This window comes from Microtus ochrogaster, chromosome 15, assembly GCF_000317375.1.
Source record: "Microtus ochrogaster isolate Prairie Vole_2 chromosome 15, MicOch1.0, whole genome shotgun sequence".
In the NCBI taxonomy this organism is placed as follows: domain Eukaryota; kingdom Metazoa; phylum Chordata; class Mammalia; order Rodentia; family Cricetidae; genus Microtus; species Microtus ochrogaster.
In genome coordinates, this window is record NC_022017.1 from 6,798,449 (window position 1) to 6,825,770 (window position 27,322).

Genomic DNA, 27,322 nt, shown 5'->3' on the forward strand with positions numbered 1-27,322 from the left:
TTACTGGACTATACTACCTTTCCACTGAGCCAATCTCCTCCCAGATTCAGAGCCAACTGTGCTTTCTGGAAACTGCTTCTCTGCTTTAGCTGGCTAATGCAGTCATTCCCCTGACCGTTCTGAGTTAAAGTTAGCCTGCTTTACACGCTGAGTTTGTGTATTGCTTTCCTTCCCTGAATCCACACTGCTCTGATTCTGTAACCATGAAGGACATGCACGTTTTGTTTACCAGTGCCTGACATAGTGTGTGTTCAACAAACTTTCTTAGTAGGTAAAGAAATAAAAAAGGTATGTAGGTAGATAGGAAGAAGAGATAATAAAATGGAAGGGAAGATGGAAGAACTCAAGAGGATGCAGAGAGGCCCCACTCAGGCTGGAAGATCGTCGATTTCCTTTCTCTTGGAAGAAAGCTGAAAAGATTACGAGTGGCTCTTACTTGAGGCTTCAGTGTTCAAATGTAGAAGCCGAACATCATAATTTTGTCCATAACATAATGGTTAGTGGAAACCGGAGAAGCAAGTCCAAATTAGTCATCAGGGCAAAGGAGATCTGAGGTGAGTATTCGGTACAGAGCAAACGAGAATGGCAAACGTGGGAAAGCTAGGTAGGGCGACTAGGAAACAACCTGCACATACTCACTGGTAGAAAGCAGCTGCCGACTGTATGGGCTGAGCAAATCAGATTAAAGGAACACCCACAGTTGCCAAACAGGTATCCCAAGTACTTGAATAAGTAAATATTCTTGAATACAAGGCATTTTTCATGAGTCTTGCTATGCTAGATATACTAAGAAGACAGCCTAAGTTTGAGATCATATAAGATAATGGCCCCTGCATCCATGCTAGACCTATCCAGACAGCCTAAGCGCTCACCTGGCACCACTCATATCTACATCTCTATGAGCTCTTTAGAAATTTGCTGGGCAGTGGTGGTGCACGCCTTTAATCTCCCTGCACTTGGGAGGCAGAGGCAGGAGGATCTCTGTAAATTCAAGGCCAGCCTGGTTTACAAGAGCTAGTTCCAGGACAGGCTCCAAAGCTACAGAGAAACCCTGTTTCGAAAAACAAAACAAAAGAAGAAGAAGAGGAGGAGGAGGAGGAGGAGGAGGAGGAGGAGAGATAGAAATTGAGCATTTTGAACCAGCATCACCAACTTCTTAATTCTTATGCAATCTCATATATTGCCTTTCCTGGAACATCGGCTCCTGAGGAATAGGGAAAACATCTAGTTAATTTTCTCATCTCCTATTGAGTCAATAAAATGAGCTCACTAGCACATATTCAAAAAGTATGAACAAATATATTGTTATCTATTGCCCAGGTCCTGGAATAGTTAATTCAATTATCAACTTCTATTTTAAATTTTATTTCACTTTTATGTGTTTTGTCTTCATGTATGTGTGCACCATGTGCTTGAAGTGTCCATGGAGGCCAGAAGAGAGCATCAGATCTCCAGGGACTGTAGTTACAGATTGCTGTGCGCTACCATGTGGACTCTGGGAATCAAACCAGGATCCTCTGGAAGAGTAGCCCGGCTCTTAACTGATGAACCATCTCTCTAGATCCCAATTTTTAATTTCCTAAGAAAAACTTTTTATCCCTGAATTCTTTCTGGAAATATATGAAAGTTATTTAGCTAAATAATTTTAAAAAAACATTTCTGAATTGTAACTATTAGGATAATGATAGGTCATTATGTATCTCTCTCTCCTTCCACCTACAACTTTACACATATAGATGGGTGGAGTCAGTCTTGATTAGCACAAATGCTACGATGAAATGCATTATTTTGTACTCTAACTTTACAAACTAATTTAAAAACTCTTGTTTGGCAGGTTAATTGGATTAGGTACACATACAGGTACTTAGTAAACACACCTCTGGTCATGTTTGTGAGGGGACTTGCAGAGAGTATTAGCTAAGAAGGGAAAGCTGGTCCTGTGTGCGGCTGGCACCATCAAATAGGCTGGAATCCCAGGAATAGTAAGAGAGAGAAGAGATGGAGGGTGCAGAAGCATAGGCTCCACTCTCAATGTCCAGGCACTCTGACGTGAACTCTCCCGACATGCCCCCCACCCAGTAAAATGGACGGAACCTCTGAAACTGTGAGTAGAAGCATCTTTCCTTCCTTAAGCTATCGGGCGAGCGCATTTTGTCACAGCAATGGAACAGAGCACATTTTATATTATTATTTCTAGTATGTCCCTGGCACACAGTGGAAACTAAAGAAGTATTTTCAGTGAACTGGCTCCAATATAGATATATTAGTTGAGGAGAGACATATAGATGTGTTTCTAAAATTTAATATGAAGTATTGGTGAGCTGAATCTTTATTAAAATATACAAGAGGAACCTGTTATTCAAGTTTTCCCAGGGTAAAATTTACAAGTCTTTGGAATCATTTTGTAACATAATAATAACTACTTAATTTAATCCATTAGTTGAAGTTTCACCTTTTTTTTTTTGAGACAGTGTTTCCCTGTGTAGCCCTGGCTGTCCTGAAACTCACTCTGTAGACCGGGCTGGCCTTGAACTCATGGAGATCCGCTTGCCTTTGCCCATCACTGCTGGGATTAAAGGCATACACCACCATTGCCTGAAGACATTCCATGTTTTTTATATATCAAGTTTACTCAATAAGGAAGTCAGATTAAATAGTTTTGTAGTAACATGGGAGCCAAATGACTTATCTTGGAAATAGTTTGAGTGTATCTCTCAAGGTTTCATGTGTTGAAAATGTGGTATTCCACGCGGAATACTTTGCGAATGGGGTCTGGTGGTAGGTAATCAGGTTATTGGAGGTGCTGAGCTGGGAAGGAATCAATGAGGTTCTTATGGAGACAAACTGGCCCCTCCCCCACTGTTTGGCTTTCTGTTTCACTGTGTGATCTCTCCTTGCTTATGTCCCTGCTATGGTGTGGTTCATCCAAGGGAGTCTTAAGATAGAGGCCAAGCAAAAGGGGTTGCCCACTTGTGGGCTTCCAGTTTCCTCTGCCGTGAATAAAATCTTTCTTTTATACATTATTCAGCATTGGGTGTTTTGTTACAGCAATAGCAAACAAACCACATATAAATATTGTGGAAATGAACTAAGGATTGCTCATATAAGTAACTATTCTTCCGACAGCCTTTTCTCTTTCATCCCCTCTCTCCAAACACTTTCTCCCTGTGTCTTACATTTAAATGGTGACTCATAATGCTATAAGTAACCTTTTTGCTTTCCAATACTTATTTTCACACCCATTCCCCATTGCTTACACGCATGCCTCACCAGTTTCAAGAATAGGTATATGTCCCACGGTGTTTGGATCATCCACAGTTTCTAGTCTCTTCAAAAGATCTGTCTTTGATTGTGGCTTTGGTATGATCATGTTGGAAGTTGAAGCTTCTCCAGCTGAGAAGCAAAAGCTGTAGGTCACCCTCAGGGTGGGACTCAGAGAGGGGCTGCACCCTACACTTACATTTTGCCTAAAAGACTTAACTATTGAAAACTTCCTTTCCATAAATACAGTGAAAAAGATTAAAAGAAGTGATGGTTGTTCTCAATAACTAGTTTACCTTTCAAAGATTCTATTCCTGGGCTGGAGAGATGGCTCAGTGGTTAAGAGCATTGCCTGCTCTTCCAAAGGACCCGAGTTCAATTCCCAGCAACCACATGGTGGCTCACAACCATCTGTAAAGAGGTCTGGCGCCCTCTTCTGGCCTTCAGGGATACACACAGACAGAAAATTGTATACATAATAAATAAATAAATATTAAAAAAAAAACTTAAAAAAAAGATTCTATTCCTTTGATAATAACAGAGGCAAAGCAGAACTCATTACTGCAGATTAGAATAGAAAATCACTTTTCTTTGGGCCTTGACTTACATATTTGGGGGCGCCTATAAGAGAAACAACAAGAACTCCCACAAATGAGCTAGACACACTACAATAATCCATAAATTAAATAGAAATCAATGCCCATCCCATGTTCCATAAATCTTGTTCTCACTCAACGCCCAAGTCTTCCTCATTTGCCTGGGGCAAGTATAACATCTAAAGATATAACACAGTGACAAATGGTTTTCAAACAAGGAATAGATATAGAAATAGTTGACCCCTTAGGTCTGTAATTATACAGGAAGCTCAGAGAAAGCTCATCTCTTGCCAATGCAGCATAATTAACGGTACCTGTGCTCTGAGCAGTCGTGACTACTCGGCGAGACTGAATCACGCACATGAAAAATTGCAGTTGAAATTCGTCTTTATGCATGGCTATTTCCTAGAAATAAAGAGTTTAATCCAGATAAACAGATCTCTTGAATAATTAAAGTGTCCAAGATTGACATGGTCTAGGTGGATTTACTACTGCCAAGCTTTAGGACTTGGCCACATAAAAATATCAGTATATAAGGTAATATAAATAATCTACTTTTATATATGCCCCAAGTCGGGGTCCCTGGACAAGTTCACCTCCTTCCCTTTCCCAGTTGCTCAGAGTATGGAAAAGGCTGGAGCTTCCAGAGGTTTTCCCTACTTTAAAACTCAGTTCAGTCGGGCCTTGGAGGAGCATGCCTTTAATCCCAGCACTCGGGAGGCAGAAAAGGGCAGAACTCTGTGAGTTCGAGACCAGCCTGGTCTACAAGAGCTAGTTCCAGGACATGCTCCAAAGCTACAGAGAAATCCTGTCTCGAAAAACCAGAAGAAAAAAAAAAAAAGACTCAATTCAGACAGGCAGTCAACTGGGTCTAGAATACTTATTCTGAAGCACCTCTCCAAGGCTTCAAGGTAGGGTCTGAGCCAGAGGCCTACTAAACTAAGGGAGCCTGGTAAACAATTTGATTGAACAAACTTATTTCTTTTCCATTATTCTCGCTTAAAAAGTCTGGCTTGAATTACATGTCTAAGACCTCTGGCGAGCCTCACTAGAAATCACTGTCTTAAATTCCTCCAGTTATGGAAGGTTCTGCACGTTGTCAGTCTTAAGCTAAGGTGTTCTCAAAGTTTCTCTTCCCAGTTTCTGGTCCCCGTCCCCCGTCCCCCACGCCCCACTTCCTGTGATCCCTCAAGCATATCAAGAAGCACATTAATTTCCAGAAGATACAGTTTGAAATAGACTTAAGATATCAAATTCTCATTTAACAAGGAAGGCACAACAATGTAAGGCCACAGTGAAAAACGGCCACGGAAACCTGAGCGTAAGCCAAAAAAAATCAATGAACGGAACCAGAAGACAGCGGGTAAGGGAGCCGAGGGACAGAGAAAAGCAAAGGACGGCGGGCGCACTAACACTATTCCAAGTGTGAGAAAGAGGAAAAGCCCGGTCTGAGGGCGACCGGAGACTAAGACTACACTCAGACGCTCCTTTGGCTTCTCAGGCTTCGCCACCTCGCGCAGGCGTCCCACGAGCCTGTAACTCTGCTCTTTGACCTCTTGCCCCACCCCCTTTCCTCCTCCGCAGCTGCCCAGCCGTCTTCCGGTGCTGTAAAGACGGTTCCGGTTCACGGAGGTTCCCGGGCTTTGCGTTTCGCGCCCGGCCGGAAACTCCTTTGCCTAGCAGCCGGTTCCGGTTCGGTGAGTGGCGGCGGGAAACTGGGGGAGGGGTGAGGATGGAGGGAGACTGGGCCGGGAGGCTCTGTCGGACCGGGCCCGCCGGCCTCCGCGGGGCTGAGCGGAAGCGAGGACCGCGGTGGGGACAGTGCTTTTTCGTCCGCCCCGCCCCCTGGGACCACCTCCACTCCCCCCTGCTGTCCGGTGGCGGCTCTCTGGCCCGGGGCTGGTAGCCGGGGTCCCGAGGCCGCCCTTTGAGGCCTCTATCGCCTGACCCGCGGAAGAGGCTGTCTCTCCGCGGTCACAGCAGGCCCATCTCAGCGCCCAGCTCTACTTTTCCACTGAGAAAAGACCGCTTGGGATTCCTGGAGTTTCCCGCCAGAGCAGGGTCCTCTCCAAGGGAGAGCTGTTTTCACCAAGGAAGTTCAGCTTTCAATCCCACCTGCTTCACCTCTCTTCTTCCTGGAGACCTGAATGATACTTCTCGACTCCTTCTGTGTCCCACGTAAACAATTTTCCAACTCTTGTACCCTGTGGTATTTCCCCGAGATGTGATATCGCTAGTGCCATCACCAGAGAGAAACGTCTGGACCCTTCTGCACAGGTTATGAAACCCCCCTTAACTGCCACAGCTTTCTTACCTGGCACATCGCCTCTTGGTAATTGGCTTGAACCTTTTCTTCGTATACCCTAATGTGATCTTTCTGGCTGTGGGCTAGGTTTCCCTGGTCTTGAGCTTGGTGATTTCTGTTTTATCAGTACCTCTACAGTTTTTCTGTTATCTTGTTGGCAATAACTCGCTCCTTTATCACTTTGAACTCACACTTGTTAAAATTACTTAGTTCATGTGACACACTTACTGTACTGGAGTGGTGGTGATTCTTGTAAAAATTAGGCCGTCTGTTGTAGTCTGCCAACTGTTTGACTTAAGGTTTTCGTTGTAATCGGAAATTCTGGATGAAGTAGATACATGCGTACGTGTTCTTCATAAAGAGCATTTGTATTCAGGACTTTGGCTGATACGTGGATTACACCGCCTTTGAGGTGGCAGTGACACCTTCATGATTGACTTTAACCTTCCTGCTCCCCCTCCCCGTCCCTTTTAGACTGCTTCATTCATTTTACCTGATTTCAGTTCATTACCCCAAGTGCAGAGGTGGCGATCCTGTCGCTCCGCTGTTGTTGAGTCTAGAGAGGGAGTGGATGAGAATACAAACAGGTTCTGCCACTTGTGGCTAACGTGATGTAATTTTTTTCTTTCACTGACTTATATTTCTCCTACCAGTTGCACCATCTTTGCTGTGTCTGTGAACACACCTGCCTCTGCCTCCTGAGTGCTGGGATTAAAGGTGTGCACCACCACGCCTGACTTCCTGTGAACTTCCAAGTGGCAAAGACCATCTTATTTGTGTTTGTATCCCAGCACCCGACACTTAGTGTAGTTAGTGTCCGTATGGAAGAAGGTAAAAATTGCTTACAACTGTAGACTATGAAGGTGTTTACGGCACCAGTTTAATTGGGGAGAGATTGCACATAGAAATACTCTAGTGGGGACTGGAGCAGAGGATAATGGGTGTAAACTGTATCATGTGCTTGGCTATATCCCAGAACTCCAGAGTAGGGTTACACCGTTTTCACAGCCTGGCTCTGGATACAGCTAGTTGTACAGTGCTATATGTTTGCCGGTAACTTCATCATTAAATTTTTTAGTCATCTTTTCCAAACAGTACAGCCTTACAAATGATTTGTCAATTTCTATTCTGTTGCAGTCAAGACCTTTTCTTATTCCCACAGATTTCTCTGTCACTGGTGCCCAGCTACTAACTTAATTCACATTAATAACTAGCTGCTTCTTAATATGCTTAGTTAAATGACGGATGCACACTAGCAATGAATTATTAGAATGATTTTCTTTTGTTGTTGTTTTTCTGAGATAGGGTTTCTCTGTGTAGTCTTGGTTATCCTGGAATTCACTCTGTAGACCACGCTGGCCTCACAGACATTGGCCTGCCTCTGCCTATGTGGCACACACCTTAGATCTTAGCTCTTGGGAGGCAGAGGCAGGCGGATCTACAGAGCAAGTACAGGACAGCCAAGGCTACACAGAGAAACCCTGTCAAAAAAACAAGAAGAAAGGAAGGAAGAAAAAAGATGTCATCCTTGTTAGAATTTGAAGACATCTAAGGCTTGTTATCTGTTTTTTAAGTCTCTTCTTGCAACACATTACTAATGAAGGTACGAAAAGGACACACAGAAACAAGATATGTCTGTGCTAAGGTGTGGATGTGGGGCTTTAGTCATCTGAACGTGTAAGTCAAGGTGGATTACCCAAAGCTAGCTGGAGGTTCTGTTTCAATTTTCCAGGCCAATCTGAATGAAGATGTTTGAGAGATGTGAAGCTGTGCTATGCTTGAGACGTGCACTTGCTGAGGGATTCATGGGGTCTTCCTTTTGCCCCATCTATTGATTTCATGCAAGTCATTTAATTTGTCTGAATTAGTGACTTTCTAGCTTGTTTTCTCCTTCCCCTCCCATTATGAAAAAGAAATTAACTGGGCTTGTTCTACTGGATCCCAGATTCTTTCTTCTTTCCTTTTGAGAGAGCATTTTGCTGTATTGTAATCCAGAGTGGCCTCAAACTTGGAATCTTTCTACCTTCCAAGTTCTGGAATTAAATTAGTTATCATCATCTTCCTCTTCCTCCTCTTCATCATCTCTCCCTCTCCCCTTTTCCCCTCCTCTTCTTCTTTCCCACCTTAATCTGGATCCTAAAAAATTCTACCCTAGGGCAAGAGGAATATCTCAGTGGTTAAGAGCTCTGGCTTCCAGGGGAGCCAGGTTCCACACAGGTTCACAATCATCAGTAACTCCAGTTCCAGGGCTCTGACACCCTCCTCTGATCTCCACAGGCACTAGGCACACACATGGTACACAGACACATATTCAGGCAAAATACTCATACAAATAAAACAAAATAATCTTTAAAAAAAGAAAGAATTCTACCCTCTTAAAAAAAGAAAGGGGAGAATAGCCTGGAGAAATTATGATTAGAAGCTTTATGCTGCATTAAGCATTTAGAGATAGTTGAAAACTAAATCTAAGGTTTAAGCCATCTGGGGAATCCTGGCAGGCCTAGGTGCTCTGCTCACTGAAACAGCCTTCCTTGTATGCTCTTTGTTGTAACCATCAAGAAAGCCTGTTGACATCACACAGTCTCCTGACTACTGTGAGGATTCAGGATGACTGTGGACTTGCTAATCTAGTGCTCAGGGTTTTTTTTGTTTTGTTTTGTTTTGTTTTTTTCGAGACAGGGTTTCTCTATAGCTTTGAGGCCTGTCCTGGAACTAGCTCTGTAGACCAGGCTGGCTTTGAACTCACAAAGATCTGCCTGCCCCTGCCTCCCGAGTGCTGGGATTAAAGGCACATGCCACTACCGTCCAGCTAATGCTCAATCTTTTTAACCACGGTCCTAAAAGTGGGTGTGCATGTGTGGTTATGTTAATTAAGTAGCTCCAAGCTGTTAGACTCTTAACTACCCCAACCCTTTTCTGGGAAAATTCATTATCTGTAACTTCTCTTTCTGCAGTTTCAGTTATAGTCAACTGTATTTAGAAAATAAATGGAAAATTCTATATTTCGAGAGAAACTATATTCATAGGAACACATTCACACAGTGTGTGTTTTACTATGTAACTCTAGCTGGCCTAGAACTCATCATGTAGACCAGGTTGGCCTCAAACTCACAGAAATAGATCTACCTGCCTCTGCTTCCCAGATTGTTCTGTTTTTATTACTGTTGTTCTAATTTAAATTAAACTTTCTTAGATAATTATGTATAGGAAGTAAGTGTGTGTGTGTGTATATATATATATATTTATATATATATATATTCCAGTCCCACTTGTAGTTTTAGACTGTTGTGATCCAAGGCTCTGAATCAACTCAAGCAGACACAAGAAATTACGAGAAGGCAGGGGAGCACAAAAGAAGTGGGAAAGGGGAGGAGACTGATAGACCAGGGCACAGAGCAGACCCAGGAACTGAACTACAACCCTGAATGCCAGTTGAAGCAAGTATTTAGGAATAAAAATCATAAACATTTGTTGCCAAGTTACAGTTTTTCACCAATCAGAATTCAAAGATTAGTGGCTTATTTGAATGTTACATCATTATCAACCGATATACAATGTAAGCCTTTCAGTCCAACTAATCAGATTCATTTGTTTTATCTGTTCTTGGGAACAGTCATATGTTTCTAGAGAACTAAAGATGCATAATGACACTGTCTATGGTTTAGGGAAGAGGTAGGTCAACTATTGGAAGGTTCCCAGCTCCCCTAGGGCTTGGGAACCCGAATTGTATTTCACCTTACAGGTAAAATGGTATCTGAAGTCAAAATGGCAACACTTTAAACAAGGTGCTTTTTGCCTGTTCCCAACAAGACATATACTAGATGCTTTGCAACATATCTCCTTCTTGAGGGGAGCTTCTATGTAGATAAAAGAGCTTTGGTTTAAGCATGTTTGATTTGGTTTGGTTGGTTAGTTTGGCACTAAGGATTGAATAAAAGGCCTTGTCCATGCTATGTAAGGATTTACCACTGAACCTGTTCCAACTCTGGTTCTTGGGGTTTTTTTTTCTTTCTTTTTTTTTTTTTTTTTTTAGCAGTTTGGTGGATAATGTTGGAGGGAGAGGTAGAGAAAGAGTGCTTTGTACAGCTGAAAGTATTCCTTGATTGTACCCAGTAAATTTTTGTCATTTTGTTTGTCTGCTAATAAGATTTATAGAAATCTTAAGAGAAATCTTAGGATCACAAAGACTCACTTGCTTAGAAAAATGTCTTAGTATGAAGTAATAGAAAAGCAGTGGATTAGGAAGAATTGCTAGTTGTAATTTCATTGCAGTTGCTAACTGTATGATTTTTATAAATGAGATTCAGTCTCCTGGGGGGGGGGGGCTGGCTCACTCCATTTCTGCTTTGAAGATCTGTGACTCTCTGGGTTACCTATAATTGCTGTTTAATGCAGCGTAGTTTGTGGCAATGTTTGGAATTTATTTTTCACTTTTTTCTCAACAAATCAATAGCCTTTGCCATTTTTCTCCAGTAATGACATCAGTGCCACTTCTGTGTAAGCTCCTGTTACATAATATTTAAACTAGATGCTTTATGGTTTATTTATATTTTTGTCTTCTTTTATAGGTTTTTGTATCTTTGCTAAAGTCAGTGATGTGAAAAGACCTGAAATGGGTAAGACTAACTAAAGCAGTACTTTCGTTCTCTTAGTTACTGACTAGTTAGGCTGGGGAGAAAGAGCGAGTTTCCCAATATTTGCTATGTTTGTATCTTTGTGCATAGCAATAATATTACAAGATCTTAGTCCTAACTAAATGCTGATTGATAGATAGGTAGATACATAGATAGATAGATACACTCAGCATTATTTTCCTTTGGTTAATACATTGCTTACAGAGTCATTTAAGATCATTTTCTTATTCATTGTTTTGAAAAAATAAATGCATACTAGCAGTATTTGTTATGCTTACTATGTATCTACTCTAAGTATTTAATATACGTTAATTTATTTCTATTGTTTCAGTCATCTTAGAAGGATATCTAATAGTGTATACAAAATATACAGGATTGTACCAACAATGTATTTTATCAACAAGGAAAGTGAGATACCAGTTAAGAAACCTGCTTGGGGTCATATACTCCATCTAGCAGAGTTCAATCCCTGTTCTTTAGTTCTGTGTTACACTGCCTCCTGTAGGATAAATAATTTGAGGAAGGTAAATATTGTGTTTCCTGTTGCTAGTGATATTGAAACTTTGTACTCAGAACATGTCCCCTGTTTTGTTCATTGCATTCTCTCTGTAAAGGAGCTCAGTGTTCAGACAGGAGTAGCAGTCAGATTAGGAATAAGTTGAAATGGCTACATCCATGTTTCTTTTAAATTCACCTTAAACCTTTCTTTACTTCCTACATTTTTTAAAATATTTATTTATTTATTATGTGTACAATAGTCTGTCTGCATATATGCCCACAGGCCAGAAGAGGGCACCAGATCTCATTACAGATGGTTGTGAGCCACCATGTGGTTGCTGGGAATTGAACTCAGGACCTTTGGAAGAGCTGGCAAGGCTCTTAACTGCTGAGCCATCTCTCCAGCCCTACTTCCTACATTTTCGTTTCCACCTCCACCACCACCCTCACCCTGCACTCTTCTTCTTTCTCATAGTTTACCCCCTCCTCCTTATTTGTTTCTATTTTCTCATTGCTGTTATCAGTTTAAGTCAGAGTTCTCATAGCTCTCATTTGTTCCCGTGTCAGCCCTTTTATGGTAAAAAATGTCTCTAAAGTAAGATTCTGCCATAGTACTGTAGCCGTTGAGATGATACTTACTAAGAGTCATACAAATAAATTCTACTTTTTTACAGAAAAAATCAAGTGGATTAAGAAGTTTTTAATGGCTGGTATGTTGTGGGAGGGCACATACACATGTTTGTGTAGGTATGCTTGTCCATGGGAATGCATGTACAGGCCCAAAGAGGATTTTGAGTACCCTGTCTGCCTTATTCCTTTAAGACAAGGACTTTCACTGAACTGGAAGCTTACTGTTTTTGTTAGGTTAGCTGCTGGTCAGTAAGCTTTTAGAACCTTCCTGTTTCTACCACACATTGCTGGGGTCACAGGTAAATACCGCCTTGCTTGGTTTTTTACATGGGTGCTGGAGATTCAGTCTGAGGTTCTCATACTTGAACAGCAAACATTTCTGCCTGCCTACTGAGCCATCTTCCCAGCTCCTGGCTTCAATTTTAAAGCACCTTTTTGAGTTAAGACAACAAATGAACCGCAGTGAACAGAGGTTTTGAATGGTGATGTACACTCACTTCTTCCCTTTCTAAGTGATAGGGCTTGCTATGCCATCCATGCTGATCCCAAACTCAGGGTCTGCTGGTCTGCCTTTGCTTTGCAAGTATCTACAACTTGTAGAGCATGGCTCTTTACCCAGTATCCTATTTTTTTAAATTTTAAATTTATTTATTTGTTTTTTAAGATTTATTTATTGTGTATACAATGTTTCTACTGCCTGTATACCTCCATGCCAGAGAGGGCACCGGATCTTATTACAGGTGGTTGAGAGCCACCATGTGGTTGCTGGGAATTGAACTCAGGACCTCAGGAAGAGCAGTCAGTGCTCCTAACCTCTGAACCATCTCTCCAGCCCAATATTAAATTAAATCTATTATACTTAAAACATTAAAAGTTTTCTTTGGGGGAAATTTCATTATTTTAAGAACTATTAATCAGATTGTTTTTAGTCTTGTGTAGGTTTTGAGCTACTTGTTAGATGGTATCAGTCAATTCTAAACTGGCCAGTGTCTTCACATGTTAAAGAGGGTTTTATTTGACTATATAATTCTTTGAGAATCATTTTTATTAGGTGAAAAGATTGACTCATAGGAAAGTATGTTTGAAGGATTGTGTTACTTGATCTAATCTGAACTGTTTCCCTAGACGACACTGCCGACGGGGTGAAGATGGATGCTGGAGAAGTAACTTTAGTGAACCACAACTCCACCTTCAAAACCCATCTCCTGCCACAGTCACATTTTCCCAAGGACCAGCTTTCACTTTCTGACCAGCAGGTTAGGAATCATGTTTTCCTTTACTAAACTAATAGTTTTGTTCATTATAAGTAGTCATCTGATACAGTGTTAATGCCACACTAAAAAATCCAAGCATGTGAGGTTTTTAGAATAAATAATTTTAGTGTTTGGATTTCTGCTTGGTTTAAGATTAAAAAAAAAAGTTAAGACAAAACAAATGACATATGAATTAAGAACAATATTTTTAGAAAGCTCTTCATTGTTCCTCAGGATATTAAACTATTGACACATAGATCTTATTTTAAGCTAAGTCTTAAAATTACTAAGCATTAGCTAAGGGGTGATACACAGCCATTCTGAGGAGCTTAGACTGTGATATAATTCACAGTGTTTCAAGGTCTGGCCCAGAACGCAGCATGTGCGTTGCCAGGGACCTGGTGAAAATACAGAATCTGAACATCTCCCACTGGAACAGAAGCTGTATTGTAAAAGCATCCCTAGCTGACTTATATGCATACTAAAATAACAAGAACACTGCTGAAACAGTACTTTTAGGCCAGGGATGGCTCAGCAGATAGAGAAACTTTCTGCCAAGCCAGATTACCCTAGTTTGATTCCTTCAAGTTATCCTCTGACCTTGTCACTTATGCCATGGGATGTGCAATAAATAACTGTAATTTTTTAAATTAAAACAAAGAAAATAGTCTTGCTCAGTAGGAAAGCCTGTGGAAATTTGAATGAGATGATTTGTTGCTGTGTGAATCTGCTTATGTATAGTAGATTAGGCACTGGTCCCCCATAGTCATGTGAGTGTTGCATATATTCTTACATCTTGTACTTGAAGAGGTGGTCTGTAAAGTGTCCAAAAGAATCAAAACCAAGTTGATACTCTCAGCTTCTGTGACTTGTTATAACTTAGTTTCTGATAGAATACAGTAAATGCAGATATACCATCCAGTGAACATCCTTTAAGCTGTAGAACAGATAGTTACGTCCCATCTTCCCCTGAAATCTGAGTAATTTCACCAAATTGTCTTCTTCTTGTTAGTATACAGCTTATTTATAATATAGTAAATATATACATAGTATATTGAGTTACAAAGTATATCATAGTCCTGTTTAATGATGTTTTCCTTAGTATAGACTTTTATTCTCTTTTATTGTCAAAATTATGATTTGAGAAAGCAATCTTGTGTTTTAGATCCTGCCTTCTAGGCAGGGGACTTTGGACCGACCTTCCTCATGTTCTACAAGAAGTGCAGCTTATAATCCAGATTACTATTCAGGTATGGCTCATTGCTTGTATTCAGCTCACTGCACACCCTTCACGTTTCTTCATAGAAATATCTGTGTTTACCATCTCTAAAGGTGAAGGCATGATCAGGTATAATTGGGATGTGACTTGGTGTAGAGCACTTACCTATTGTGCTCAGAGCCCTGGGTTTCCTTCCCAACACTGTGAAAAATAAGAAGTGAAAGCATTTTCCAAAGCAACATGGCATTTTTCCATTACAGCATCATTTTAGTTAGTAATTTATGTGTATGGTTTTGGTTGCTATAATAGTTTGAATTTAATGTCAACCAAATACTAATTTTTGAGTGGGAAAGTTTTTGAATTTTCTCCTCTTTGTCTCTTTCATTATAGAAAGTAAAATGGCTTTGTTTTTTGTTTTGTTTTATTTTATTTATTACTATGTATATGTGATACAAAGGGTATTTGTTTCGTATTGATTTAAGCCACATGGCTAACATTTCTATTCTTGAAACAATTAAACCTGAAAATTGATTTCTGTCCAGGTTTGTTCCTCCGTCAGGGCAGGACATGTTAGCTACATGTCTGCCTAGCGCCTGCCACAGCCATGTGCTTGTGTATTCAAGGACTTTCTTTCTGATCAACCTGGGATCCAGAGTAGAAGCTAGCATCCGCTAAGTGACTCCTATCCTGGCCAGCGGCCTTGTCTGCCTCTGACCTGATAACTAAGACTGCCCTTCCGTCTCTGGGCACTGTGACTCTGCAACATTACAGTGGTCTTCCCAGGTCTTTTCGCTCTGTCACTTCAAATCCCATTAGACCACAAGTATGGGAATAGTAGGAATACCGTAGAGCCTGCCTACATGAGAGGGTTTTTTTTTTTTTTGTAAAGATAAGCTTATTATAAATTTGCACATAATAATGATTATTATTATTTGGCTTCCTCAGGATTCTTTGTCAGCAAGATGAGATCTCCTCCCCTAAAAAGACGTTAGTATGATGTTCTTTTAGACTTATATTATATTTAAGTGTGTGTTATTTAGGTGGGTGGTACTATACGTTGGGCACTAGCTTTCCCTTTGGGATGGGCAGTGGCCTTTACATAGTATGTGTGAATAATTTCAATTGTAAAAAGACTCTGAAAGTAACTCCTTTGCCATTATTAAAAAGGGCTTTTTTGTGAAGAAAAATGTGGTGTGATAGATAGTTCATTATTAATCCTACAGAAAAAAACATTTGAGTAGTTAATAAAATCAGATCATTACTATTTCCATTTGAATCATGCTGTGTTTGCTTGTAATTTCATATGCCAGTTTTCCTTTAGATAGAAGCTTTCCATTGGGTTGAAAATAATAAATAGTTGTATAGAAAATTAGACTTAAACCCCTTGACTAAAACCAAATTTTATTTAACTCCACTCTTTCGATTTATCTCTGCATATATTCATGGTACACATTATATGATTTGACACATAAAAATCTTTATAACACAAAATTTGTATTCTTTTGTTCTCTATATGTTCACATATTCTTGCCCATATTTATTGTTTTTTATTAATTTTTAATCTGAGCATTGCTATGCACAATCATAATCCCCTATGTGTAGTTTCAAACTCCAAAAACTCTAAAAAACATTTTTTTTAGATTTGACATTAAAACCTACATGAATTAGTATGAATTCTCTATTTTGACTTCACTGATTCCTATTAAAAAGTACATACCCATTTTGCTGCCTGTACCAATATTTGTTTATAGAAGGCTGCTCCAACTTGCACTGACAAGTGTTATGTAGAATAACAGGTTATTTTGCCAAAATTCCAAGTCTATAATTCTGAAGTACAATTGGCCCTCAAGGCTTTATGATTTGGGATGAATGCCCAGTGCCTTCATTTGTGTCATTATTTTTCCTGCATCTTAAGTCCACTACACTTCTGCTATTGTTAATTATTATTAATAACATCACTTAAAAGCATTCATATAGTGATATATTATTTGTGTTTTTATAAATAAACCTTGCCTGAAGGTCAGTGCAAAGCAGCCACACTAGTCAGCCATACAGGCCAGGCAGTGGTGGTGATGCACACCTTTAATTCCAGCACTAGAGAGACATAAGGCAGGAACTTGTTTTTTCAGTCTGAAGATTTCATAGAGGTAAGAGCTCTCTAGTGGTTTGGCTGCTTTGCTTTTCTGAATTTCAGGTAGAACCTTAATATCTGCCTCTGGATTTTTATTATTTGTGCTATATATAATTTTTTTTCTTAAATTTTAGATGTACCTTAATACTGACAAAGATAAACCAGAGATTACCCCAGATCCTCTTTTTCTTGACTGTGGCAATATTTGACCAGATTCCTGGCTTTCTACTTAGCAGGCACAAATTGTTGAGAATTATTACATTTTTCCTGTGTTTATCATCATTCTACAAGTTGATCCCCATACCAAAAATCTTTCAATAACATTTATTTCTCATTTCAATTTATGACCTTCTTAAGAAAATAAGAGTATTTTTAAAATACTCTTTTGTATTTGTACATGAGAGAAAAATAACTGAATAATTAAGTCGTGCTGAAAAAGGAATACTGAGCTTTCTGTTATGCTCATTCTCCATGTGCTATCTACAGCCTGAAACGATCTGTTCGTCTATCAGGTTTCACTTAGTTCACAATCTTCTGGGATGCCACAGACCTTACAATCGGAATTTTACATCTAACACACATACCCAAGGCCCTAGGTAGCAAACAGAAACAAAGCTCTTTTTTTACCAGGTACTTTAAAACTTTTTTCCTTTGCCATGCCCATTCCGATTCATTACAAACCCTGCACACCTTTTTCTGTTCTATCTGCCTTTGAACACCTTGCTGATGGGATGCAGTGTGGGTCCAGGTTCCTGCTGTAGCCTTCTCATCTAGTGCTGCTGTGTTCGTCTGTTCTGCCATGCTCTGTTTTCTACCAAGGTGAAAATACAAATGGGAAAGCCCACGTTGTAGAATCTGAAGCTATTTATTGTTCTGTCGGACCTGTCTCTGCATAAAGCCTTTCAGAAAGTCTACTCAAACTATTAACAAGAGTGACTTTCCTGAGTTGTTTAGAAAACATAAATGCACACTTTGACTTTTTTTAATAGCCAGTCTTATTAAGAGCACACTGGAAAAATTTTAAAGTATTTTTAATCCAAAAGAGCATCAACAACAACCAAAAAATAGGTTGAGACAAAAAGAATTTTCTATTGCTTTAAATTTATCAGTATCTTCAGAAAATGTTCATTAGGTAACTAAGGTAACATGTAGTAGTGGTTTTTTTTTTGTTTTTTTTTTTGTATCCCATTACTACAGTAACTAATACACCCCGATGTTAGCAGGAAAAATAAAGGGTTACTTTCACAATGAATGATTATCTGACAGGTCCTTTCTTTGTCTTTTTATGTTTTTCTTTTTTCATTTTTTGAGTTATAGAGAGACGTTTATTACAGATTTCATAGGTAAGAGCTTGAGGAGAGGTCAGCAATGAACCTCTGAGCAGTGGGACACTCTTGTGTTTTTATTTTTTTAGTTTTTCTGTAGCTTTGGAGCCTGTCCTGGAACTAGCTCTTGTAGACCAGGCTGGCCTCGAACTCACAGAGATCCGCCTGCCTCTGCCTCTTGAGTGCTGGGATTAAAGGCGTGCGCCACCACCGCCCGGCCACTCTTGTGTTTTTAATTCAACTTATTATGTTCATAAACATAGTGCCCATTTCTGCAGAAAACTTGCAGAGAAAAACACTCAATCGTTTTATTAGAACATAACCACAATTACATTTTCATTTTACTCTGGTTTTGTATGCATATATGAGTACATGCTAAATTTTCTTGTCTCTGGCTTTATAGCTCTAATTTCTTAGTGATGACAAAATAAATGCAGGTTAAATGTTTCTTAAAAAAAAAAAAGATTTGCAGTCTGTTATCAGTCCCTTGTCCTCACCAGTGATTAGAGGATTCTTTAGTGATGCCATTAGCTGGGGCTAGACCCCTGCCTGAGCCCATGCTTTCCCCTTCCAGTGAGTACTCTAGGAAAGGCTATTCTGACTTATCCTAGATCTCAAATTTCATGTCTATCAAGAAGATTTATATTTTTTAACAGATTTCTTCCTCAAAACATCTTTGGTTAGATCATTTAGCAAGAAGTGTGAAAGGTGATTATTCCTACTGTTACTGTTTTGCATTTAGCAAGCATTGTTTCTGAGTTTCTTGCTACAACTCAAATCTCAAATCTGTCCTTAGAGCAACAGTAGTCATATGTTAAGTCCACTTGTTTATTACGGAGGAGGAAAGTTCTGATTCATTTTGAAAATTAATTTACTTACTTTAATTGTAAGCCTAAGTGACTGCATTGACTGGTGAATCATTTGATACTAATAGCACCATGAATTGCTTTTTCTCCCCCTTGCCCTGTTTGCCCCAAATCCTGTTTTCATAGTTTCCTTAAGTAGCCTTCTTTTTTAAGGCTGTTTTATTGGGATAGAGTATTAAAAGCAAACAAACGTGTGTGTGCTTGTGCACATGTGTTGAGGCAGTCTCACTGTAGCTAAAGCTGGCCTTAAATTCGTGATTGTCCTGCCTCAGCTTCTCACATCTGGGATTACAGGTGTGTATTACCATACCCGCCCTAAATACTTTAAATAACGTAAGTGCGTACTGTTGTACAGAGTTCTCTGTTAATGTCGTTTCAGAATGTCATTAGTATAAGACAAGAATTCTAATGAAAGAGAATTATTGTTCTTAGTTTTCCACTGATGCTCCTTAGAATTCCGTAGCATAATGTCTGGAGTTATTTTGTCAGAACTGTTTTAATTTATCTGGTTCTCCTGACAGAGAGAGGAAGGCATAGATGTTATTCTGCTTCTAACTAAAACTTCAAGAGGTTTTTATCATTCTAGTTTATAATCCAGAATTCATAAAGTTAAAATAATAAATTTTTAGTCTGATTGCAGTAGCAAGGATTGGAGTATTGATGATATATATGATAACTGTGGCTTTAGAAAAGCCACTAAAGATTGTACTGGAACCAGAGGTATAAATAGTAGTCATTCCTGCCATAAGCCAACCAGTATAAGCAGCATTTAGATCTGTACTCTGTAAGATTCCCTGAGTCTGGGACATGATAACCATACAGAAGAAGTGACACCGGCTGCTTAGTAAGCGATAACTGTTGTTCATTTGAATTACGATCTCCTCGGCCCTCCACTTGCTTTCTTACTGGTCTGGCCTACCTTCTTTCAGGCCCAGGCCTGGGAGTGCTTGCAAGATATAGTTGGGGTAAAATGTTGACTTTTGGTGGACACCACGGAGTCACATTGATGCAGATAAGGCACATGGCTGTGGCAGGATTCAGCTCCTCATCAATTTTCAGGTTAGTATGGCTGAATCAATTATAGTTTGTAGAAGTTCCCCTACTGCAGATTATTGGCAGTTGAGACTGGGATCTTTGTCCATGAGAGACATGGTGATCTGCTGCGTTAATGTGGAATGCAATGATGGAACATGGTTGCAATCATGAAAGACCTAGATCTAGTTATTTGTTCAACTTATTCAGATTTTATTTTATTTTAGATAACCCCTCCTCAGACAGTTTCCTTGGCTCAGATGACACAGGAACCTTTGGTCAAAGTGCAAATGGACAGTGGAGAAACTCCACTCCGGCATCAGTCTCAACATTACAAAAATCCAGAAATAGCCGAAGTCTTTACCTCGAAACCCGGAAGACCTCAAGGTTAGTTTCTTTGTTTACCTACTTCTCAAACCGTTCTTCAGATATAAGGGAAAGGCTATAAGATAGATGCGCATTAGAATTTTCAATGAGTAATACTATTTTAGGGCTTTACACCATAATGAGATACACAAATCTATATCTCCTTCGTGTTGAATTTGGACAATAATCAACTATTGTAAATCTTTAAAAGGGACACCATTGAAGGAAGTCCTGGTGGGTGTAAATGTTTCAGACTCTTTAGGATAGTGTTCAAATAGTCTGCTAAATTTTAAAGTGGAAATTAAATGAGTCTCTGAAATTTGAGTGGCAGAGTCTACAGCATTTCACGTGAGCTGACTTGAATCTGCTCCACGTCTGAACTAGTTAGAGCCAAGTATTTGTAACTCTTAGGAAGGAGAGGTCATAGAGAACCTTATACCTGTTCCCTTTCCAAGGTTATACTGGTCATTAAAGACAGGTACTTCAGATATTTTATCATTGTTATTTGGTTTTGTTTTTCAAGACAAGGTTTCTCTGTGTAGCCCAGGTTGTCCTGGAACTCGCTCTGTAGACCATGCTGGGCTCAAACTCACAGAGCTCCACCTGCCTCTGCCTTCTGAGTGCTGGCTGGGATTAAAAGCACATGCCATCACACCCGGCTTATTTTTAAATTTTGACAGTATTGGGAAATCATACCCAGGGAATTGTGTACACTAGCAAGTTCTCTACCACTGAGCTATATTCCCAGCCCATCAGTATATTTATTTTTGTTTGTTGGAGATGAAATCTAATGTAGCCCAGTCTGGACTCAAAACTCAGTATGTGGGTAAGCATGACATTGAGTTTCTGATCCTTCTGCCTCTAACACCTAGGTCCAGAGATTACAGATTTTCCAGGCTCCCAGCCCATGCATTAATAAAGTTTTTCTTCTAACTTTTTAACTTCTCTGTATATATCTGAGAAATGTGAAGTCATTTAGCTTCCTGGTTAACCGAGCTTCATGATTGACTGAAACCAACAGAATGGCTTTTATTTTCCTGGAGATTATCAGCACATGGATTCTGGGAATATATGTTATGACTCTTAGGGGTAATTTTCACCAGTTTTTAGTTTTTTAATCATATACAACTTAGTACATTTATACTGTAAAAATTAAAGTGTTGACAATAAAGGGAAAACTTGAGCTCCCCACAAGCTCCTCCTCCCATTGATCTGTCCTCCTAAGCCTCTTCCTGTCTCTGCCTGTCCCGTAGGTACACATAGTGCACTTATGTACACTATGCAATGCATGGTCTTAGTCCTCAATAAAAGTTCATGTATTATTTAACAAGTTGCTTTTTAAAAATTGATAACACCGTATTGTTATTTTTAATGATGTTATAGAAAAAATACATAGCTTTTTAAAAAATTTAAAAATACAACTCAGCGGGCTGGAGAGATGGCTCAGAGGAGCACTGACTGTTCTTCCAGAGGTCCTGAGTTCAATTCCCAGCAACCACATGGTGGCTCACAACCATCTGTAATGAGATCTGGCGCCCTCCTCTGGTGTGTGGGCATACATCGAGGCAGAATGTTGTATACATAATAAATAAAAATAAATCTTAAAAAAAAAAAAAAAATACAACTCAGCAAAAATAAAAATAAAACATCACATTTCTACCAGAGGACAACACTTGTAAAAATCTTTTCTTTCAGATATCTTTGTTATCTTTAGATCTTTTCTCAAAGATTAGTTCATGTTGTACATACTCTTTTTTTTTAAAAGTATTAATTTATTGTTAGTATGTGATATGTATATGAGTTTGGCATCCATGTGGAGATTAGAGGACAATTTGGTGAAGCTGATACTTCCACTTATACTTGGGTTCCAGAGATCCTTAGGTTGTCAGGCTCATACAAGTACCTTTACTGTTTAAACCGTTTCATCAGCCCCATGCTGTGCATACTCTTCTGTCCCCCGCTTTTTTAGTATCATTTATGTCTCGTTTATCCAAACCAATGTCCTATGCAGTATCACACTTACCCATTGTCTCCCTTAATTCTCTTGTAGTCTAGAATGGCTGGGGTCAGGAGCCAAGGGATTGGTTGTTGGTGTTTTAATAATGGCATGACTTTTTCCTGTGTAGCTGCCCTTTGGTTTTGATAGGTCTTCATGGTATCACAGTTTTATTGTCCATTCCCTGTGCTTTTTGTAAGTTAATTTTTTTGACTCAAAGAAATAATGATACTGCGTTATCCCACACTAGAAAACAGATGCTGTCTTGTGCCAGTTTTTCTGTCGTTAGTGATGGTAAATTGACAATCTGATCCCTGCTTATACACTTAGAATTTGTATGATTTGAATATAACCTGAATGTGGTTACTTGGCAATTCTTACCTAATGATATTTAGAATTAATGAAACTTTTTATTGTTGTTTCTTCTTATTAGTTGGCACTGTTTTTTTTTTTCATAAGTTAAGGTTTGATTTCTCTGAAATACATTGTCTATTATGGGAAAGGTAGTATAAATGAATAGTTCTTTTTTAAATTCCAGTTTTCAAAGTAAGTTTAAAAAATGACTACTTCATATAGTTTAAATGAATTTAAATTATCATGTTGAATTAAATATTTTTTAAAACTCCCCTTAAGTGTTCTTTGTTCTTTTTGTTGTCCTGTTTGGTTTGGTGCTGCTAGGCAAAGTCTGTACTGAGCTGCATCCCAGCCCCTTTTATTGCTTGAGTCAGTCTCCTAAGTCACCAGGATGGCCTTGAACTTGTGATTCTTCTGCTGTTGCTTCCTGAATAGCTAGCTGGACATAGAGGCCTGGGACACCAAGCCCATCCGTGTTATTTTGTTAGTGCTAATATTGTGACAGCATTGGTTTTGTGACCCAGAATAGCTGGGAAGTGGGGTACTTGCTGGTTTGCATTTTAGTGATGTGGTTTCCCTGCCACATTCCCCATCGAACTTGCTTCTGACTCTGGTAGACGCAATCTTATTAAATATGGTAGGATACTTGTTTACTGGCACTGCAAGGTATCTTCATACCTTTTTTTTGTTTGGTTATTTTAATGTTGAAAAAAACACACTTGAGGAAGCTCAGATACAAAAGACATTGTAGAAAACCATTTTGCCTTTCCCAGATACTTGCACTGCTACTGCTTTCTTGTTAACTGTGTCCTCCCAGCCTAAGAGCATAAGCCTGAGCTGAAATCTGGAGTCCTTTGTTCTTCCTCTGTATTAACATAAAAATCCATAGGTTTTGAAAAGTTAGAGACTATATTTGCTTTTTGGTGTTTTTTAGCTTCAGACCATATAATTAGTTTAGTTTACTGAATCTAGCTTAGTCAGCTATTCAACTGTTTGAGTTCTTAGAGGGGAATGAAATATAAGAAAAATTCATTTTGGTCAGAGTAAGTACACTAGGTAATGGCAGATAGAAAGAATCATATAAGGAGGGAAAGGTTTAAACTAGTAAGGTTTTGAGTTCACAAAGGTAGTTTTTTATGTCAGTTTTCCCACTAGGAAGGGCTCAGATAGTAAGAATCCATAGTATGCTGGTAGATCACAGAGTGTGCCTTGTGGCCTGTAGATCACAGAGTGTGCTGTATAGCTTGGAAAAAAACATCTTCTGGTTGCTTTTCTTGATGGAGGAGAGGAAGGAGGAAATTAAAATTCACTGTAAAAGTTAAGTTGTGAGACCTCAGCTTGATCCAGCCTTACATGTTTAAAGTATCTCCAAACTGCTTTAGGGACAAGACTGTGGAATAGAAATGAAGTATGGTAGGAAAAAAAATGTGTATGTGGTTAGTGTGCCTCTGGAGACTCTAGGTTTTCCAACAAAGACTAATCTGCTTTGTTCTCCCTCATGCTATATTGCTTGCTATTTGGCTCATTCTAGATTGTGGATCCAAGAAAAAGTTAAAATTATTTGATAAATGTATGATTTAGCAATCTCTCTCTCTTTTTTGGTTTTTCGAAACAGGGTTTTGCTGTAGTTTTAGAGCCATTCCTGGAACTAGCTCTTGTAGACCAGGCTGGCCTCGAACTCACAGAGATCTGCCTGCCTCTGCCTCTCAAGTGCTGGGATTAAAGCTGTGTGCCACCACCCAGCTGATTTAGCAATCATAAGATCTTTTAAGAGACAGAACCTCTTATTTAACCTCGTGTGTTACATTTTACATATTTCTCACAAATGTGCATCTGTCATTCTAGCTGTTTTTATTATTATTATTTCTTAAAATTGGAAATAATCACTAAGTTTATCTTTTCTTACAAACTTTTTTTTTAGTGGGTTATCAAACACCTTTACAGGAAAGTCAAATCATCACTGCCATGTGTCTGCATATGAAAAGTCATTTCCTATTAAGCCTGTCCCAAGTCCATCCTGGAGTGGTTCATGTCGTCGAAGTATTTTAAGCCCTAAGAAAATTCAGAGGCGACATTTCAGCACAGCTGAAGAGGTAAGGAAAAGCTGCAGCCATAGATGAGAAGAGCAGCTAGGGCCCTTCTTGCAATGAGCCATTTGTTGCTCTCACCCATACACATATGAACCATTGTACTTACCTAATCCTCTTTATGCCTTTTCTCCCATAATTACTATTGGAAATTTTGCCTTAAGTCCTAAAATGTTGGAAGAGCTTTATTTTCCTACAGTCTTCTGTCCCCATTGTTTCATAGCCTTTCAGAACTATTGTTTTCTTCAGTAAATCTGTAAACTTAGCTTAACTGGTTTGATCAATAGATATTTGATCAGCAGATATCTACTCTTCTTCCTAGGAACAGTTTTCTTCAATTTAAAAACAAAATATACAATAAAAAGAAATTAGTTTTTAAAAAGCTAGTTAGGGGTGAGGGAGGTAGCTTACTCATTGAAGTGATTTCCATCAATATCAGGACTTAAGTTCAGTTCCCAGCCCTCACATAAAAAGCTAGACATGGTGGTACATGTGGGGAGCCAGAGATGGGCAGGTGCCTTCCAGACTAGTGAAAGACATGTCTCAGAAACAAGACACAGCTTCTTGAACAACACCAGAGTTAACTATGGCTTCTGTGTGTATGTTTGCACATGCTCCCGTGTGTATGCATACATATGAACACAGAGAGAGAGATTACTTTTTAAACTCAGTTAAATTTATTTACCTCTTGTCATTATGAGCAGGGTCTTGGAGGTCATAGACTTTCTCAAAAGAAAGCTTTTCTGTTGACACTGGAGTTGTCCTTTCCACACAGTAACCTAAAGGGTGAGACTGACTGTAATATAACCTATAACTGGCATAGCAAAAGGTATGTGTATTACGTATTTATTTTGTATCTTACTGGTTTTAACTGTTTCTATAGAGATACAAATGAATAATGATGACCTTACATTTGTACAGTAGTGTTTTAGTGTGCTTTCCATATATTAGTATATTAAATGATTGAGTTCTTTTAGTCCAGTGAACTAGGTAAGGGTGAGTTTGTATTCATATCTTATGGGTTTGGAAAGAAAAGTCAGCTGGCTGTTAACAGTATAGCAGGTCTCAGTGCAGGTCTTCTGAAGTGTTTTTGCTGTGCTTCCTTTACACACATGGTGATACGGTTCCTGCCTAGCATTGCTAGATAATTATGGAGTTTGTTAATTGAAGATGGATGACTATTTGAAAGTGACAAATGTTCAGTAAGGATGTGCTCTCCAGAGTTTTAAGTTTGTATTGTATCCAAGAAGAATGACAGAATAATATTTAATAGAGCAAAGACTATGCAAGAAACTGGAACATTTGCCATTGGTAATGGAGCTAAGTGACAAGGATAAAAGGAAGATTGATTTTGAGGGCAGTGGAGGGTTGCTATGGAAACTGAGCCCAGAGCCTTGTTCATGGTTACTACTCAACTGACTTCTAAACACAAATAATTTATACATCACCTTTTGCATTATTGAATTTTGTACCAAGTGTGTTTTGATATACACATAAGTAGTTTTCCTTTTTTTTTTTTTTTTTTTTTTTTTTTTTTTTTTGTTTTATTTAGAATGTTTCACTCAGTAGCTCAGGCTGGCTTTCAACTCACTGTATAGTCCAAGCTGGCTTCAAATTCTTGGTTCTCATGCTTCAGCCTCCCAAGTGTTGGGATTACAGGTGTGAGCCACCTTCCCTAGGGTAATTTCTCCTTAATTTCTGGACTTGAAGAGTTTGTGTTTATTCTAGAATGAGCTATAGAAAGGCTGTCTGGGAAAGGAGAAGCAGCAGCATAGCAGCTAAGTAGAGCCTCCTAGAGGAACCCCAGGCTCTGGAAGTTATCTGTCAGCCTGTCACTCACCTCCCATCTCTTCCTAACTTCCTTGCTTCCTGTCACCTCCACTGCCATCCCAAGAACTTGGGCTAACCAAGTACATTTTTTCTTCTAGCTAACCTTCTAGCCACAGACTGGGTGAATGGAGAGTGGAGCTGGAGATCCCCTCTGTTTGCAGCACAGTGAGATGGATGAGGGTTGAACCTCAGCTATGGAATGAGGTGTAGGAAATTTTGGATCAAAGGATTTTTGATTTGTTTTCTCCAATTAAACCACTTGTAGTTGAGAATAACCCATACAAGCATTATTAGCAAATGTTCAACAAATTGTTTATTTAATTATTACTATTACTGGTAATGTAGACATAATACTTTCTCCTCACTAGAACTAGAGATTTTGTTTTGTGGAGTTTTTTTTGAGACAGGGTCTCCTATACAGCTCTGCTGTCATAGAACTCATTATGTAGACCAGGCTGTCCTCAAACTCACTGAGATCCACCTGCCTTTGCCTCCCAAGTGCCGGGATTAAAGATGCACCACCATGCCTAGCTGGAACTAGAGAACTTTTTATGAGAATTTACAATAAAAAAAAAAACAAAAAACATAGAAATGTTGACATCTACAAGAAGAATTTTTGCTTTGCTTAGGGTAAAGAAGGAAGATGGTGTATTAATATCTAGTTAAGAATTGAGATTTGTCTTTGAACTTCTGGAATGTACTGCTGTGCCCAAAATTGATGGTTAAGTTATCACCACTGCTATGGTCAGTTTTAAAGCAGGGCCAAAACGGGGATTTTAAAATGGTTTAAAATGTACAAGTAGTAACTGTACAGCTATCGATTCAGAGTGTTGTCTAGCATCATTCAAATGATTTTAACCTCAGCCACATGGTACCACTGTGTTAGCTGCACAGATGTAGAGCACTCTGAGCTGTCGTAGGCCTATGCTGTACTATAAT

General features: G+C 39.2%; 1 protein-coding gene across 6 annotated transcripts in view; it reads left to right on the top strand.

The window, feature by feature from the left end:
- Positions 1 to 5,581: 5,581 nt before the first annotated feature.
- Positions 5,582 to 27,322, top strand: part of Senp1 (SUMO specific peptidase 1) — a 62,067-nt gene continuing 40,326 nt past the window's right edge. The window contains exons 1-8 of one of the 6 annotated variants that reach the window (XM_026782606.1): positions 5,582 to 6,189; positions 10,731 to 10,778; positions 11,969 to 12,004; positions 13,050 to 13,180; positions 14,343 to 14,427; positions 15,342 to 15,383; positions 19,978 to 20,137; positions 24,388 to 24,559. In XM_026782606.1, the coding sequence (XP_026638407.1) occupies positions 6,138 to 6,189; positions 10,731 to 10,778; positions 11,969 to 12,004; positions 13,050 to 13,180; positions 14,343 to 14,427; positions 15,342 to 15,383; positions 19,978 to 20,137; positions 24,388 to 24,559 (726 nt within the window). In that variant the 5' untranslated portion in view covers positions 5,582 to 6,137. The remainder of the gene's footprint in view (positions 6,190 to 10,730; positions 10,779 to 11,968; positions 12,005 to 13,049; positions 13,181 to 14,342; positions 14,428 to 15,341; positions 15,384 to 19,977; positions 20,138 to 24,387; positions 24,560 to 27,322) is intronic. The other 5 variants (XM_026782610.1, XM_026782608.1, XM_026782607.1 and 2 more) reach the window with 5 other exon arrangements.